Source organism: Felis catus, chromosome B3 (assembly GCF_018350175.1).
Source record: "Felis catus isolate Fca126 chromosome B3, F.catus_Fca126_mat1.0, whole genome shotgun sequence".
NCBI lineage: Eukaryota > Metazoa > Chordata > Mammalia > Carnivora > Felidae > Felis > Felis catus.
This window is the reverse complement of record NC_058373.1, coordinates 29,771,555-29,789,137: the sequence shown is the minus strand read 5'-3', so window position 1 is coordinate 29,789,137 and position 17,583 is coordinate 29,771,555. Positions and strand designations below refer to the sequence as shown.

The window sequence follows — 17,583 nt, the reverse complement described above, 5'->3', positions numbered from 1 at the left end:
AGCTGTCGGCACAGAGCCCGATGAGAGGCTCAAACCCACGAACTGCAAGATCATCATGACCTGAACCGATGTTGGCATTCCACCAACTGAGCCACCTAAGTGCCCCAAAGTAATTAAAAAAAAAAAAAAAAAAAAAAAAGGAAGACTATCTGTAGGTAAGAGCTAGGAAAGCAAATTCCTCACCTTGTCACTTTTCTTCCTCCCCACAAAGGTGAATAAATGGATCCCCTGAATGAGGTTGAAACTGACAAATACTTACCAAGTATGATTTTAATTTCAATAGAATGGACAGTAAACAATATCACTGATAACTAACCAGCTCTACTACTGATTTCAACCTGTGTAATTCTTAGGGTTATTTCTAGCACAAAACAGCAAGACTACATTTGTTACAATAGCAACCGAAGTAGGTCAAGTGTACATTCAATTATAACTTGATTCTTTTATCAAAAAAAGAAAAAAAAATAAGAATATGTAGCAAGAATAATTTAAGTTTTGAGAACACTCACTACCAAAATCTAAGAACGAATAAGGTGAGATCATGTATAATAACAAAACCTATGTGAAATATCTGGGAGATCAAAGAAAAACAAACAAACATATAAAAAGATAGGACATTTCATTTTTAATCAGTCAAAAATGAAGAGTTCTGGACAATGTCAAATTCCACACACCATAACGCTATAGTTACACATTAAATATAATTACTATCTATACATATGCAAAAATATAGTTCTATTTCATACAATTAAACCCTTTATAGAAACCATTTTAAAATTAAGCAGAACTTCCCAACATTAAAATGTGAGGTATAAGTCCTTCTAAAGGTTCCTTTAAAGGTTTTAAAACAAAATGCTAAATCTAAAAACAATGTCCTTTCTGTCAGTTCCAAAGTTAAATCTAGTTAAAACAACAGAAAAACTGATAGCTCAGTCACATACTATTTAAATAATATTGTTCAGGCATCTCTAAAATCCTGCATTTTTTTCAAGTATGGAAATAGAACTCAAATATCCCACGATACAGTACTAAACAGATGGAATATTTAGGAAAGACTTTGTTGTCATATGGCACAATATTGTTTTATTCCTTCAATACATTTTGAAATAAATACCAGGTTTGGTTCTGTTCTTCTAAAAGGCCAAAATTACAATCTACATTTAAGATCATTTTGACTGTGTTAAGACTTGAGTGTAAAATATAACATCAATATTTTATCACAAAAGTAAAGCTGGTAACAAATTATAAAAGAGACAGTACTCTACTCAGATCTACCCAGGGATTAAAGCTCATCGTGATAGAAATACTCATCATGAAGCTGTCTGCCATAATCTGTAGCTTCACTGGTAAGAAACAAGTCCTGGTTCTCCAGAATCTCTGCTTCAGAGAGCTTTCTGTCACTATTCAAATCCATTTCATCAATTAGGTGAAGAGCCTTTAAAACAAAACAAAACAAAATAAAACCAAAAGGTGTCAAGTGTAAGTATTTTCAGCAAGATGTTCACATTTCAATGTGATTGGATTTGTCAAAATCATTCAGGTGTGCCAAATACTCATTATCTCAGTATCTCAAAATATTACACATTATAACCACGCTATCTACCGCTTCTCTTACTATCTCCTTTCTTAATTTCTGCTAGGTTCTGCCTCCTCCCCACTCAAATCCAATTCAGGATACCTCAAAGTTAAGCAAAATTAATATAACCCACTTTGGGCCCTTATAGGTAAAGTATAAACTTTTATTGTTCTATTCACTGTACTATCAAATTAATACATGATATAATCTTAACTTCCTTGACAATCTAAAACAGTTCACAGATTTAAGTCAAGAAATTGCAATGCATGGATCCTAAAGAAACAATGATTCCATTACTTCTTTCTTCAGCTTATGGCTTTGAACTTCTTTTCTATTAATAGCACCAAATCTGGGGAAGGGGAGAATATATAGTCACTTTTTAACACTCACCTCTTCTTGTGCAATTCCTTGATTATTGGGTACTACCCAAGACAACAGCTCTTGGGGGTCAAGCCTGCCATCGGTATCTTTGTCATAATCATTCAGGAATCTATCTTTCTCAACCAGTATCCACTCTGGATCCTCATTTGCTGCTTAATTAAAAAAATAAAACACAATATGCATACACAAGAATAGAACCTGTATCCAATAAGAAGTTTGGTACATCCCTAGAATAAAGGAAATGAATTTAAAGCTTACTACATCAAGGAAGCCCAATGAAACAGATCTACATATCTGAAAAGTCCTAAAATAAGTATACACTATACAATTTTCAAAAGTGACATGTAAGTCTAAATGACCCAGAGTTTTTATTTTTTATTAAAGGTTTTTTTGTTTTTTTGGTTTTTTTTTTTTTGAAAGAGAGAGAGATAGAGAGAATGAGCAGGAAAAGGACAGAGAAGGAGAGGAACAGAGGATCAGAAGCAGGCTCTTTGCTGACAGCAGAGAGCCTGACATAGAGCTCGAACTCACGAGAACTCACGAGAACTCATGAACTGTGAGATCATGACCTGAGCCAAAGTAGGACACTTAACTGAGTGAGCCACCCAGGTGCCCCACCACTCAGAGTTTTTAAAATGATGTATATTATCACAACAAGTTAAGTCTGTTAACTGCTGCTAATTGTTCTGGTATCTAGTTTCCCCACATTTGAGCGGGGTACACGTACCCATGTACACATTACATGTACATCATACGGCTATATAAAGCTTGCCATGTGTGCTTATAAAGTAACATGTGTAATTTTAAAGTGAAATTCACACTAAGTGATGCTTTGAAGCAACAATTCCAAAAAGACCTCTGTGAAAAGAAAAAGCTGCACATGCAGACTCCTCAAATTTCAAACACTCAGTAAGATGCCATCCATGGTCTATACCAGTAATTATAGTACTTTGTTTCTTTTTCTTTTAAGATCTACATGCAAAGGTACAGGATTTTGTTTAAAAATATCAACCTCTACCTCCTTGCCCATTTGAATCGATAATTATGTTACGTTTGTTTGGAAAGGAAGAAAACTCTTTGAATCTACAAGTGGAACTAAAAGTGAGATAGCATTCTCACATAAGCCATGAGTCTGTTTTGCTTATATTATATTTACTCGGTAGAACAAGCAGAAATCAGGCACAATTCTTCTTGTTCCATTTCCCTCTGTCAAACAGACCTCAAACAGAGTAAGGCTCTCTCCCAATTCCTTTCTTCTTTAATTCCCATGTTTCCTTCCTCCTTCCACACATCCCAGGGTACTTACTTGGATCCCGCCTGTAGTCACCAAGAAATTCTTCCAAACTAACAAATCCATCACCGTTTTTGTCATGTTCTTCTAAAGCCTCTTGAATGACAAATTCCTATTGTATGTTCATAAACAACAACAATTAGTTACAAAATTTTCCCACCACCGTCTGAATCCATCCCAGTACAGAAGTTCTTTAGGAATAATCATTTCAGTTGTCCATACTTGCAAGACAATCTTTCTAAACTGGAATTTAGAAGCAGGAATAAAACCACAAATATTAAGTAGTTTTAAATTCAATGTCTTTAAGCTTCTGCTATTGAGAAGAACTCCACTTCACCCTCCTAAACAACCTGAACACTAAACTCACAATCCTATTTTCTGCACATTCCCCTCCTTCTCCAGAAGGACACCTCTTATCACCTAGGTCTCCTTTAGCTCCACTTTTCGTCTAGTCCATTAACAAACCCAAAAGAACCCCCATTTTAGATCCCTTTGCGTGGAAGTGTTCTGCCTCTAGATCTAAGTGAAATGTGTCAGTCCCCCATAAACCTACACCTCCTTTCTTCCTCTTCCACCAAATCTACCCCATCCACTGCCCCAAATCTGCTCCTCATTCTTATCATGGCTTCTTATCAACCAATCCTCTCTAACCCAAAGATTACACGCTTTCTAGTTACATTTGACCCAAGGTGACCTGTTTAATGGCCAGCTATTTGAGGCCTTCCCTTATTACCTTCCTGTATCTTCTTGTACCCTTTTCTTACTTTGCCAATCTCCACCCTGTACAGCAGACCCACATCACTTTCTCCTTTATTCCAGAATCATAAAGTCTAAAAGAAAGAGAAACACAAATACAAATACAAACCTAACGCTTATAAATTAATTTTATTCCTTTCAGTGGACTCTCACTGCAGTTTGGAAGTCTGTCTCTGCCTCAGTTTCCCTAACACATACTCTAAAGCTGTTTTTTGAAAATTCCACTTTGAGCCTGACTACAATTCTATCCAAATACTCTCCCATTTTTCCAAACAAGGTACAGGTCTTCTGAGAGATAGAGCGTGAATGGGGAAGGGAGAGAAGGGGACAGAGGATCTAAACCGGCTCCACACTAACAGCACAGAGCCCGATGTGGGGCTTGAACTCATGAACTGTGAGATCATGACCTGAGCTGAAGTCAGAAGCATCTGACTGAGCCACCCAGGCGCCCCAAGGTATGCCTGTTTATCAGCATTGCATCCTCACCTTTAATTACCTCTATTTTTATGCCTATTCCTCTCATCCTTCTCTTCAATCTCAGGAATTTGCTGTCTTTCCCCTTTCTCTAAATTTGCTATCTTTCCCCTTTCTCTAGGGTGAATCCCTCAACACTCTTCCTAGGAAGACTTTTCCCATACTTTTCCATTTCCTGAGTGTTTTCTTTCACTCTTAACTCTGGCCTCTCCTAAGGCTCCAATCTCTTCTCATCAGCTTCTTCTTCTATGCCTTTAACACATTCAAGTCCCCAGGACTTTGCTATACTCTTTAATTACCATCCTGGATTCTTTGATGCCTAGCTTCTTATGGGTTACATTTATTACTTTGTCCTCACGACCTGCTGCCACCCAAACACCTTTCCACCTGGATTCTAGCATCACAACCGTAACAAAAACATATTCTCAAAAGTCTCTAATTCCAGCCAAACCCAAAGGCTTCCTTTACATCTGCATGAAATAACTTAAATACAAGTTGTTAGTTTTCTAAAAATCAAATGTTACAGATTTTATATATAGAAATAAGGGGATCTTAACCTGGATATCCAAAGATTAGTTTTAGAGAATCTGAGAATCTCCTGAAATGATAATACCATATTTTTGTGTGTAGGAGCCTATGTGATTTTTCTGGGATAGTCTACAGGTTGCTCCATATTTTTAAAGGAGTCTGTGATCCCATACAAGTTAAGAATCACTGTAATCCCATACAAGTTAAGTAATCCTCTTGGGAGACAACAGACTTATTTCAATAATGTTGCCATGATTAAAAGAAATTTTGGGGGCACCTGGGTGGCTCAGTCGGTTAAGCATCTGACTCTTGATTTCAGCTCAGGCATCTCATGGTTGTGAGATGAGGCTAAACCTGCTTGGGATTCTCTCTCTCCCTCAAAAAAAAAAAAAAAAAAAAAAAAAGGAAATTTTGGAACTACATGAATGAAAGTACTTTAAATTCTAACTTTTAATCCAAAGTAAAACCATCTAGTTGATCTTGTACCCTGCCTTTTCCTTTATCAAATATATCTTTAAATGGAAAAAGGGATACACCAAAACAAATTAAGGTAAATAAGAATTAATGAAGCTGCTTTGAATGAGACACCACTTTTTGGTCACACATCTTATGTGCCACAGTCATGTAAGTGGGAGTCAACTCCCACTTGGCATATCCTGTCCCGTCCTGACACAACCCATTCTGTCAATGGTACTACTGTTTTGATCATTTTTATACAAGCTCAAAACCTCACAGTCCTCTCTAGCTTTTCCTTTCTCTTCCCACACTTATTTAGTCAGTCAACATTCTTGCTGTGTTTTCTTCAAAATGTTGTTCATGCCTATTTCGTTCCATTGCCACATTGTACTCTGGGGCCGTGGCACATGATGCCCAAATTATTTCATTGTTTTCACTGGTCATTCCCCTCCTCAGTCTTCAATTCAATTGTTCCTTATTCCCCAGAGAATCAATACCTGCCTGCCATGCTAGGGTTCAATTAGCTAGTCTTAACTTAATTTTGGCACTTAAACAAATTGTGCCCAGCATTGTTCTAAAACTAGGTCGTGTGTTTTGTGCCAGGTGAGAAATCAGAAGCCTCAGTGGCAAATGTGGTCGCAATCATGGTGTCTTGCCACTGGGCTATGGAGAAAAAGGTTAACTTCAGCCTTGTTATTCAAAGCAGCAGCTTTTGGCCATGACCCATTTAATATAAAGCTATGTTCCCTCCTTGAAATATCTTCCCTCCCTGAAATATCCAGAGAACCAAGCCACACAGCTGGAGGCTGAGGCTAGGCAACAGACCTCAATATTGAATGTTTAGTCTATTTTTTAGAAGGCTATTTGTTATATTAGCCTTTACAATAGTAAAGTTAACTAGCCTTTACAATAGTTTCTGTTCTCAAGAAGCTTGCCGCGTCATAGTAGGGACTCAATCAATGTTTGTTGAGCTAAATTCTAGAGTTCAACAAAAATTCTGAAGAACTGGTAATTCTTTTAAGTACTAAAGTGATGAGAGGGATCATTCCTCACGCTGCAAACATGCTATTCAGCAGCGGCTACACCTACACCCCTCACCAACACCCTAGGAAAAGGGATCCGAAGGTGATATGTTTTCCCAGACCTGAAGTTTTTACAAGTGATGTCGTAAACTAAATAGAAGTACTGATGCTACTGATACTGGAAAACAGAAAAGTGTGAAAGCTACAAAAGGACAAGGAAGGCAATGAAAGTAATGTGGTTATAAGGGAGAAAACAGCCAAGGGAAGCATGCCACTCACACATTTGACAGAGATTTACCTTCTCCCTCCTAATCAGCACTCCTCCCCCACCAGCAGAAATCCTTTCCCACCTCTCATCTTAAGTGGGGAGATCTTTGGATCTTGGGTTCTCTTAAAAATTCTCATTGCTAGATGATTCATTTTAACAACTTAGAAAAAAACAGGTTTTAAAGTTTTGGTTACTCAAGAATTCCCTTAAAACTTCCTTACCGTCATATAATCAACTTCTTCAGGATGCTCAAAAGCAATAAATTCTTCAAGATTCAAACCAGGACCAGAATCTTGGTTCGCTTTCTCAAATCGCTTCTTGTCCTTTAAATGAAGCTTTGAAAATTAAACATTGAATTTATTTAAGGTCTCATCCACAAACATCATTACACATACTTTGAAAAATACATACTATGTGCAATCTGAAGTACATTCTCGTACATTATCTTCACATTGCCCTTTTGAAGGTAGGTTAGACAAATTAACAAACATTTATGAGAAGCAACTGAGACACAGACTCTAGAGTCAGAGACTCAGATCTGAATGCCAGCAATGCCACTTACCAGCTGTGGTAAGAGCACGTTGCTTAACCTCTCTGGTTTCCTCAGCTATAAAATCAGGATAAAAATCTCCATTAAGCAATTGGGATGAGAATCCCTCTCAAGCAATTAGTAAACCTTAGCATTTAAAAACTGTTACATATTACTATTATTGATAGAAAACTGAAATTAAATGATTGAGAGAGATGTCAGAAATACAGCTGGTATGCTGAACTTTGATCCTCCCTGTTCTTCTACAGTACTACACGTTATCTTCTTTAACAATCTCAACTTTTCTGAATGCCCCAAAAGCAATAAATTCAGACTATGTATTAATTCTTGATATATCATTTTCAAATAATTTCTGGTCCTTGGAATGACTTTTCAAAAATGTTAACAGATTTTAGAAAAATAGTCCTCTTATGAGAATACTTCTGGTATATGTATCTAATATTTGAAAGTCTATTGTTGGTAGTCCCTTCAGAGTGCTAATAATTACTCAGGTACAAACATATCAAAAGGTGAAACGGACCTATTTTGAGGTTAAGTAAACATACTTTTTTACTTTCTCACACCATCTTCCTTTTTTTCCTTTTGTAAAGTATGCACAAGTAGTAAATCAAGAAGCAGCTATTAGAGACAAGGCTGTTTTTAATGCATTTCTCAAAAGGAATTCTGTAATCAAGAACCTTGGAAGCCAATAGTGCTATATTGCTAATCTTGCATAAATTCTATTTTGAGAATTTATGGGAAAAACTTTCCTTTCTGTAAACTGTATGTATTAAACAGCACATGAAAAAAAAACCACAATTTCAAATATTTTGGAAGTTTTTAATATATGTATCTCATTGTTGAAAATAAATGCTCTTTTCGGTTTTCTAGAATAGAGGTTAGGTAGCAGTCATTTACTGAAACACTAGTTCTTTTAAAATGACTGATTTACAGTGGAGAGGCTCACTTCTTCCCCAAGAGTTCATCTTTTAAACCATCCAGATCCCACTAGCCAGTTATTACTAAATCATGACAGAAAAAAAAAAATAAATAAATAACAACAACCTTGTTTCCAAATAGCTACTTTTAACTTAATGTTTCCTAATTTCACGTAACTAGACCAAATAATTTACATTTGCTGTTCAGGGGCTTAACATGGGAAAAAGTACACAAGAATTTGAGGTACTTTGTTGAGTCAATCAAGTTCTTTTTGAATAAACTACTATTCAAAATACCAAGTGCTTAGATTTCCTTATGAAAGAACCCTTCAGTTTGGAGCAAAAAGGTCCATGTTTCAGCAGCGGGAGCTGAATTTGGCCAAATTTGCCTATGGAAAGAAAGGATCTCTTTCAACAAGCTCAGATTGTTTTTTAAAAAATTAAGGAAAGTAGTTTTCTTGTTCATATTTCTCAGATTTTTAAAATCAAATGAAATAATGAGATTTTTAAAAAAGTTTTATTCATGGTTATTTGAAGAAAACAATTTAAGAGCAACTCAAATTAAAGAAGCCAATACACAGGAAGATTGTTTTTCCAAAGTGGCAAAAGATTACAACAAAAAAGGCTGTCAGCTTCATAAAACCTCAACAGTCTTCTGTGTAAAAACACTGTATTTTAGTGGAGAGTAGAAAGTGCTACATACAGTTAGTAAAAAGGTAGAAATGACCATAATCATTTATTTTTATATTGTCACAGAAACTTGTGAAGAACAAAACTGCCATCTTTTGGTAGACTAATGATTTTACACGAGGAAATATATAACCTGTGATGCCAGAACAAAAGTCTAGCTCTTAAAAATTCTGATCAGCCATGTGCCAGATTCTATCTTACATAAATAAATATTGCTTGTACATGCACATTCAGCAGCTGGCTTTAAAAGTTAGACCAATTGAACTTTTGCCAGGTAGATGCCCAAACTTTAATTATCCTGCCTAAAAGTGCTGACTATAATTGTTCATCATAACGTAAAGAAATGCTTTTTCAAGCATTTTACAGCCTTAGAGGGCCATTATTACAGGTTATCTCTATTCTCTACATGGAAAGTTACTAAAAATAAGATAAAATTCAGGCATCAAATTGATTTTTGTTTAATAGGCTTCCATATAGAAAAATTTTATTTTATTTAGATATGCAATTCCTTTTGATGATTAGTTATGGTATAATGTTAAGTCTGTAACTTTGAGTAAGACTGATTCATTCTTCACCCTTGTTGATTTTTATTTTGAAGAATAATACATACGTTTCTGAGTTCATCTTTATAATCCATATCCACTTTGAGGGGGTTATATATAACAAATTCTAATAAAGTATTATCAATGGAACTTCATATAGAGACATGAAGAGAGACATGAGATAATACCTCATGCAGAGATATTCCTGGGTTGTCAAAGAATAACCAGTAGGACTCCCATTGAGAAGTGTTCATTTTAGGGATCCATCAATTCCTTTACACTATTAAGATCTAATTCACTCTTAAAAAGTAGAGTCTTATAATCAAAATGTACTGAGTACCTTGGTGGCGAACCCATTATCAGAACCACACATTTTTTAAAAGAAAAACTGTTCTTAAGTAGGTTATATTAATGAGTCATGTATCCCTTCAAAGTGAAGATTTTTTTCTCAACACCATCATCTATTACTAATCACCCTGTTCCAAGAATATAGACTCAAGAAACCACACATAAACATTTCTCATGTTTTGATGGAATAGTTATTAAATCTTTTGGGTGCCAAAAGAAAAAAAAAGACACAATTATAGTCTGATGCTGGTAAGATTTTAAAATATTGTATTTAACTTCTCTCTTGTTACCTAGCAGGTAAGTCATTATATCATTCCATGGTTTGGTTTTAGAAAAGTCTCAGAACTCAAGCAATACTTTTAAGATTAATTGATTCCTATAGGATACCTAGGAGACAGGCAAATCCCAAATCTCATTATCGTTTGTTTCTTTTTTTAGCATTAAGTAGTAAAAAGACTAATTTCCACTCTCTGTAGTCCACTGTAAGATGAAGACCCAAATAAGGAGGAAAAAAGGGAAAAGGAATCTTAACTAATCTAAAGCTGATATAGTTAACCAATTCTTCAATAATTTTTAAAAGCTAATTATGTATTAAATATAAACCTATGTGAATCACACATGCTTTCTTCAATAATATTCTTTTGTGGGGCACCTGGGTGGCTCAGTCGGTTAAGTGTCAAACTTCAGTTCAGGCCATGATCTCATGGTTCCTGAGTTTGAGCCCCACGTCAGGCTCTGTGCTGACAGCTCAGAGCCTGGAGCCTGCTTCAGATTCTGTGTCTCCCTCTCTCCTGCCCCTCCCCCAATCATACTCTGTCTCTCTCTCAAAAATAAACATTAAAATAATATTCTTAACCGTCTGAGCCACCCAGGCACCCCTAAAATATTATTCTTTTGTTTACTGTTTAATATTCTGTTGACCTACCCAACTGCTACTATTTATTGCTATCTCTCCATACTTTTATTATCCTCATTTTTTGAGATGAGGAAACTGAGGCATAGGGAGGTTTAATAGCTTACCCAAAGCTGCACAATTATTAAGCTGTACAGCTGGATGTGAAGCCAGGCAGACTGGCTCCAAGGCTGAAGCCCTTAACCTCTACATTGGTGGCATACACATAGCATAATCATTAGCAGAAAAAACAATCCACTTTGAGTTAGTGATGGCCTATAGAGCTCAAGTGGCCAATATGATTCTGAAATAAATAGAATGTATAATGATAAATATGGCCACAACAAAACCTAAAAAGTAGACACCATAATGGAATGTTAAAGAATGGAAGAGGCTCAAATGTTATCCAAGTATCCTTGACTAATATTTTGGGATGTAATAATTTGCAACAAGGTGTTTGGTTTAATTGAATCAGTTACTTTGTTTATTCATTTATTTAAAAAAAAATTTTTTTTTAACATTTATTTATTTTTGAGACCGAGAGAGACAGAGCATGAATGGGGGAGGGTCAGAGAGAGAGGGAGACACAGAATCCGAAACAGGCTCCAGGCTCTGAGCGGTCAGCACAGAGCCCGTTGCGGGGCTTGAACCCACAGACCGGACCGTGAGATCATGACCTGAGCTCAAGTCAGACGCTTAACGGACTGAGCCACCCAGGCGCCCCTCATTTATTTTTTAAATAGGCTCCATGCTGGGTCCCTAACACAGGACTCTGAGATCAAGAGTTGGACACTTAACTGACTGAGTCACCCAGGTGCCCCTGGGTTTATTTTTTCCACATAGAAAAAACTATCTATTCAAAAAAAGTCTTTAGAGTTACCTTTGAAACATAAAAGTTCATATTGAAATAGCAATTTCTTAAGCTTATTTTCCTTTGTGTTAAAAAGTTCGTACAAATTAATAATTAAAAGTTCTTATTAACTCCTAAATAAAAATTGTCTTCCTCACCTCTGTTTAAGAAGCATTAGAACCTGTGTGGCTCAGTCAGTTAAGTGACTGACTCTTGCTCTCGGCTCATGTCATGATCTTACGGTTTGTGAGTTCCAGCCCTGAGTCGGGCTCTAAAGCTGGCAGCATGGAGCCTGCTTGGGATTCTCTCTCTCTCCCTCTCTCTCTGCTCCTCCCCTGCTCACGCTATCTCTGTCTCTCTCAAAATAAATAAACTTAAAATTAAAAAAAATACTTTTTTAAAAAAAGCATTAGAAGAAGACATATTTTAATAATGACAAATTAAACCATGAGAATCAACAAAACTTATAGTGACACTGAATCTTCAAAAATGAGTTACTTTAAATGGTACAACCTCTATGGAAGACCATATGACAGTTCTTCAAAAAATTAAAAATAGAAGTACTACACAATCCAGCAATTCCATTTCAGGGTGTATATCCCAAAGAATTAAAAGCAGGATCTCAAAGAGATATTTGTACACCCATGTTCATAGCAACATTATTCACAAGAGCCAAAAAGTTGAAGCAACCCAAGTGTCCGTGGATAAACAAAGTGTGGTATATACACACAATATATCCATGGACATACATGTGGTACATACATATGATAGAGTATCATTCAGTCTTAAAAAGGAAATTCTCACACATACTACAACATTATGAGAACATGATGTTAAGTGAGGTAAGCCACTCACAAAAAGACAAAAATATGTGTGATTCCACTTATATGAGGTTCCTAGAATAATCAAATTCAAAGACAGAAAATACAATGGTGACTGCCAGGGACCCAGGGGAGGAGGAATGGGAAGTTGTTGTTTTATGGGTTTAGAATTTCAGCTTTGCAAGGTGAAAAGAGTTCTGGAGATTGGTTGTATTAACAATGTGAATGTACTTAACACTACTGAACTGAACACTTAAAAATGGTTAAAATGGGGGTGCCTGGGTGGCTCAGTCAGTTAAGCATCTGGCTTCAGTTCAGGTCATGATCTCACGGTTCATGAGTTTGAGTCCCGCATCAGGCTCTCTGCTGTCAGTGCAGAGCCTGCTTCAGATCCTCTGTCCCCGTCTCTCTGCCCCTCCCCTGCTCATGCTCTCTCAAAAATAAAAATAAACATTTAAAAAATTTTAAAAAAATGGTAAATTTGAAGTGTATTTTATTACAATTAATTTTTTCAAATAGTTATTTTACATAAAACTATCTGTTTACAAATGGGAATGGGCCTCTAGTCTTAGTCAATATGATATAAAACTGTTCAATAATAACAAAAAATAAAATACTGAGGTACATATTCAAAATACACTAAAAAGCAACTGTAGCAATGAGGACAAATGATGCAGCTGGGAAAAAAAAATGCAAGGATAATTTAGGTAGTCCGGAATAAGAGTCCTGAATCCGGTGAGAAAGGAAGCCATCAAAATGACCACTGAAGTGGAACAGGTGATTGCCCAGAGGACAAGGCAATCCCAGTCTATAACCTCAGAACCTCTTGTGCTCATTCATGCAGGAAGGAAAGTGAACTGATAGATCAAAAGGAACAGCCCATGCACGCATACTCACCTGTCGAAAAGACTCCTCTTCTGCGTCATCCAGAGCAGTGTTCTCATCAAAGTCAATCACACGATCATACATCTGAATGTTGTATTCATCCCATGACACACTACCGTCACCGTTTTTGTCATATTCAACAAACTGTTGTTTCGCTTCTTGCATAGCATAATGTTTGAAAGACATCTGAATCCACGAACTGAGTTCACCTGTGAGAATTTCCCAGAGCACAATGAATGTTGACGGTAATTCTGGTATTTACGGAAGTGAACGTTTCTAAACTTTATCTAAAAGAAAAAAATCCTGAGTGTTTTCAAATACTGAGAGAGAATTAGCCTAGTTGTATTCAATAGAAACAGGAGTAGAAGGTGGTGAGAGCAGTTTGGAGTCTAAGAATATAATATTATGTGATCCAAATAGAATGCAAACTCTGAGTAGAGTTTGGGTATGTTTTGTTCATTAAGGCACTCTAAATGCCTAGAAAGTGCCTGGCTCAATAAGTTATTTGTTAAATGAATTACCAATTAGCTAAAATAGTATTTGACTTTCAAAAATTATCCACAAAATTGCAGATGACCTTTGCTAACTATCACAGATCTCTTGGGAAGTACAAATATGTTAATAACTACCTATTTATTTTAATATGTATTAGAAATAAGTTTTTCATTTATGAAAGTAATATAAAGTTTCCCTTTAAAATAAATTTCATGTTGAGTTGAATCAAAACCATATTAAGGAAGTAACAGATGGCAAGTAGCTATGGTCTAAATTGTGAAAATCTATTCAAGTGACTGATGTTTGAGAAACACTATTACAGTATACGTCCTTCAACCATGTCATAAAACTTCTGGGTGAAATTTTAACAAAAGTTATGGGTAGCATTTAGGATTTAAGCCCTCTTGCAACAGCTCTCTGTCTTATCTTGGTACCTGAAGACATGGGAGAAAGTTTCTAAATCTCTAATGTCCACGTTCAGATCAACTTTAAAAAAATCTATTCAGAGATATTTACTCTATTGCATTATAGAAAAAAAGTGGCGGGGGAAGAACATGAATATTTGCAAGGACAGCAGGAGTACACCATTTGGTGTAAAAGTGATATATCATTTGGTTTAGAGTGGTACTCCTCTAACTGGTTTGGGGGAGGTCAAGTGGATAGAAAAGTGAAGACACTTTGTCTCTCCTGAAACTCTAAATTAGGGCAGAATAATTATCATGGTAACCATGTACTGAACAATTATTATATATTAGGTCCTCTACATATGTTGTCTCTAATCTTCACAGCAAGGCAATTCTAATCACTGTCCATTTCCGTTTCTAATCTAATTTATTTTACAGTTCAAGAAATTGCCATTTGGAATTGAGGACTCACAGCCAGTAAGCAGAATCCAGATTCAAACCTATGTCTGTTTCTAAAGCCCAAAATTCTTCCACAGAATTTCGGGCTCTCAAGAACCTGAGTCCAGTCCTACCTCTTACAGTGCAAATTAGCAAACTTCTCTGAAGGGTCCTTCAAGTACAATGAGGGTTTCTTCTGGTTTATTTAAAGAGATCATCATGACATAATAGAATACAGATTGGAAAAGGGACCAGAAACATGGGTTCACACTTGAGCTCTGCCATAAGGGGTAAGTTTACTCACCCAAGTTTTTGTTTTCTCATATGTAAAATGAAGATTTGAACTAAGTTACTTTTAACTTTAAATTTAAAGTTTACTATTAAATATTTGAACATGTCTAGGCCCTAATAGGTACCACAAAGTCTTCCAAATCAACTTTTTCTGTGTGCTTGCTAGTGTAACCAAAGATAGACCTATTTTTAGTGGACAACTAGAGTCAAAGCTTTGTTTTTATTTGAAGTAGAGAACCCAAAACCTTAATATTTCTGAGGGCACCAATTTTACTGACAACACATCTTAAATTTACCAATTATTTTGTACTTCTCTGTCCAGCAATTTTCTTTATGATTGACTTCAGACGATGAGAAGCATTTAAATAAGAGTTATAGCAAAATATGGGATGCCTGGGTGGCTCAGTCGGTTAAGCATTCAACCTTTGGTTTCTGCTCAGGTGATGATCTCACAGTTTGTGAGTTTGAGGTCCACATAGGGCTCTGCACTGACAGCACAGAGCCTGCTTGGGATTATCTCTCTCCCTCTCTCTTCCCCTCTCATGCTCTCTTTCTTTCTCTCTAAATAAATAAATAAGCTTAAAAAAAAAAAAGAGTTATAACAAAATATCTCCTGAATTTTGTTGATCGACTTAGAAAGTTGAGAGGGTTTACCACTTGAATTAAGCAATGAAGAGAAACAGTTGCACAGCAATTTAATATTCTTTTAATAATCTGTGCATTTCATTTCTGACTGGAGAACCTACCTGAGAGCAAATTTTTTAAAGTAAACTCTACCAACTGAGCCAGCCAGGTACTCCTCATAAAAAAAAAAAAAAAAAAAAAATTAATGTTCATTTATCTTCGAAAGAGAGAAACAGAGCGTAAGTGGAGGTGGGGCAGTGAGAGAAGAAGACACAGAAACCAAAGCAGGCTCCAGGCTCCGAGCTGTCAGCACAGAGCCCAATGTGGGGCTCGAACCCATGAACCATAACATCATGACCTAAGCCGAAACTGGATGCTTAACCAGGTGCCCCTCAGATTTTTAAGTGAAGGATATTAAAAACTGAATTAAGAGCAAGAAATCTGGATTCTAATCCTGGCCACTCATATAAGAAAGGCACTTACCCCTCTGGATTTCAGTTTCTTCAGCTCTACAAAGAGAGGTGGACAAGATGATTCTAAGGCCCCTACCAGGTGTAGTAAGTTGTAATAAACATAATTTACATGCAACAGGTCTTTTTCTACTTATGAAAAAGAAGCAAATTCTTAAATTGCTAATGAAGCATATATCAAAAGAGCAATACAGCATGTAACACCATAGGTTTTTGACATATTTATGTCAAAAGTCTATTGTTGACATCGATAAAAGTCATATGAGAAACGGGGTGTTTGCTCAATGTATGACTTACACATACCGTGTAGCGTCCACGATGTTTATATATTACCGCAGAGCACTGATTTTTACTTGGAACCTATGCCTAAAGATTTCCAGATAAAACCTACTCAACATGTTCCCCCCACCCCACCCCCCGTCACAGTACCTCTCATTTGTTGCAACACTAGCAATCTACACTCAACAGATAGACCTGCTTAATAAAATGTTTATATTTCTATCTCCTACAAAGGGATTTCTCCATTGTTAGTTGTGTAGGACGTCCTTACTTTCGGTGAGGAAGCCATCTGAGTCCAAGTCAATTTTCTTTATGATTGACTTCAGTCTTTTGTGTTGCTCTTCAGGGGTAAGTTTAACATACTCATCGACTTCTTCCTTTGGGGGGGTAAGCAATACATAGGGGGGTAAAGCATTACCATCAGTGCGGTAAAATGGTGGAAAAAATAAGGCTACCAGAAGCCTCTCCTGTCCAGGGTTTTGGGGTGACCCACACTTGCTCTCCAAGGCCCCACCTCCTACACACCTTCAGTGATCCTGCCCCGTGTCAGAGGGTGGAAGGGTTCCGGCTCCTGGGCCGCTCTATTTCCTCAGGCTCAGAGGCGTCGGGGTCCCCCTGAGAGTGAGAGGCGCCCCGCCCGGACCCCATTGTCAGGCAGCCCGGGCCAGGCCTCGTCTGGCCGCCCCTCTTTGTCCCGGGACAAAGCCCGCCGCAGCCGCGGTGCGAGGCCCGGCCCTCCCAGCCCCCGGCCTGGCCACCTCACCTGGCCGCCCAACAGAGCCTCACGGTCGTATTCGCTGCGGTGCTCGCCCTGCGGGTAGTGCAGCTCCTCGGCGTCCCCGGCGCCGGCTGTAACGGCACACAGCAGCAGCAGCCCCAGCGCCGCGGGCCTCGGGCCCAGCCGCATCGCGCCGACCCGCCGCGGACACAGAGAAGCGAGGAAGGAGACCGGCGGGGGCTCAAGCCCGCGGCGGCGCTTCGCGGGCTGCTGCGGACCAGCGGTGCGGCGTATGTGGGGAGGAGGGAAGGAGACGCGGAGGGGGCGGTGGCCGTCTTTCCTCGGGCCGTAGGCGGACGAGGCCTGAGCGACTACTGCGATGTTGGGGCTGGCCAGCCCAAGGCCTAAATGGCCCCGGCGGAGGGGCGGGGCGCCAGGCCGCGCCGCTGATTGGGCCGTCCGGCGCTGGGGGAGGGCCGCGGCGATGTGGCGGTCTGCTGCCGGTACGACAGCTCCACAGCGCTAGCGGTGGCTGCCGGGAGGGGAGACCCCCGCGGGCGCCTTCGTCTGCGCCAAGAAACCTTCAGAAAGCACGACCCCACCTTACTCCCTCCCTG

At 38.1% G+C, this 17,583-nt stretch overlaps 1 protein-coding gene across 2 annotated transcripts; it reads right to left on the bottom strand.

The window, feature by feature from the left end:
• Positions 1 to 602: 602 nt before the first annotated feature.
• RCN2 (reticulocalbin 2) lies at positions 603 to 17,382 on the bottom strand. Of its 2 annotated transcripts, none has more exons than XM_023255048.2 (7): positions 17,012 to 17,382; positions 16,520 to 16,625; positions 13,260 to 13,456; positions 6,974 to 7,087; positions 3,264 to 3,360; positions 1,967 to 2,106; positions 603 to 1,435 (listed from the first exon to the last, which is right to left on the bottom strand). In XM_023255048.2, exons 1-7 carry the CDS (start codon positions 17,153 to 17,155, stop codon positions 1,283 to 1,285), a joined length of 951 nt encoding a protein of 316 aa, XP_023110816.1. In that variant the 5' UTR covers positions 17,156 to 17,382; the 3' UTR covers positions 603 to 1,282. The 2 variants fall into 2 exon arrangements, with proteins under 2 accessions (XP_023110816.1, XP_023110815.1); XM_023255047.2 differs by having other exon boundaries at positions 1,967 to 2,109; positions 17,012 to 17,380.
• Between the last annotated feature and the right edge of the window lie 201 nt (positions 17,383 to 17,583).

Excerpts from the sequence above, each read along its gene's own strand:
- RCN2 (XM_023255047.2), bottom strand. The coding sequence starts at position 17,155 with ATGCGGCTGGGCCCGAGGCCCGCGGCGCTGGGGCTGCTGCTGCTGTGT. Across the intron at positions 16,626-17,011 it reads AGGCTCTGTTGGGCGGCCAG|GAAGAAGTCGATGAGTATGT; the intron begins GTGAGGTGGCCA and ends ACCCCCCCAAAG. Across the intron at positions 7,088-13,259 it reads AAGAGGAGTCTTTTCGACAG|CTTCATTTAAAGGACAAGAA; the intron begins GTGAGTATGCGT and ends TAATTTTCAAAG.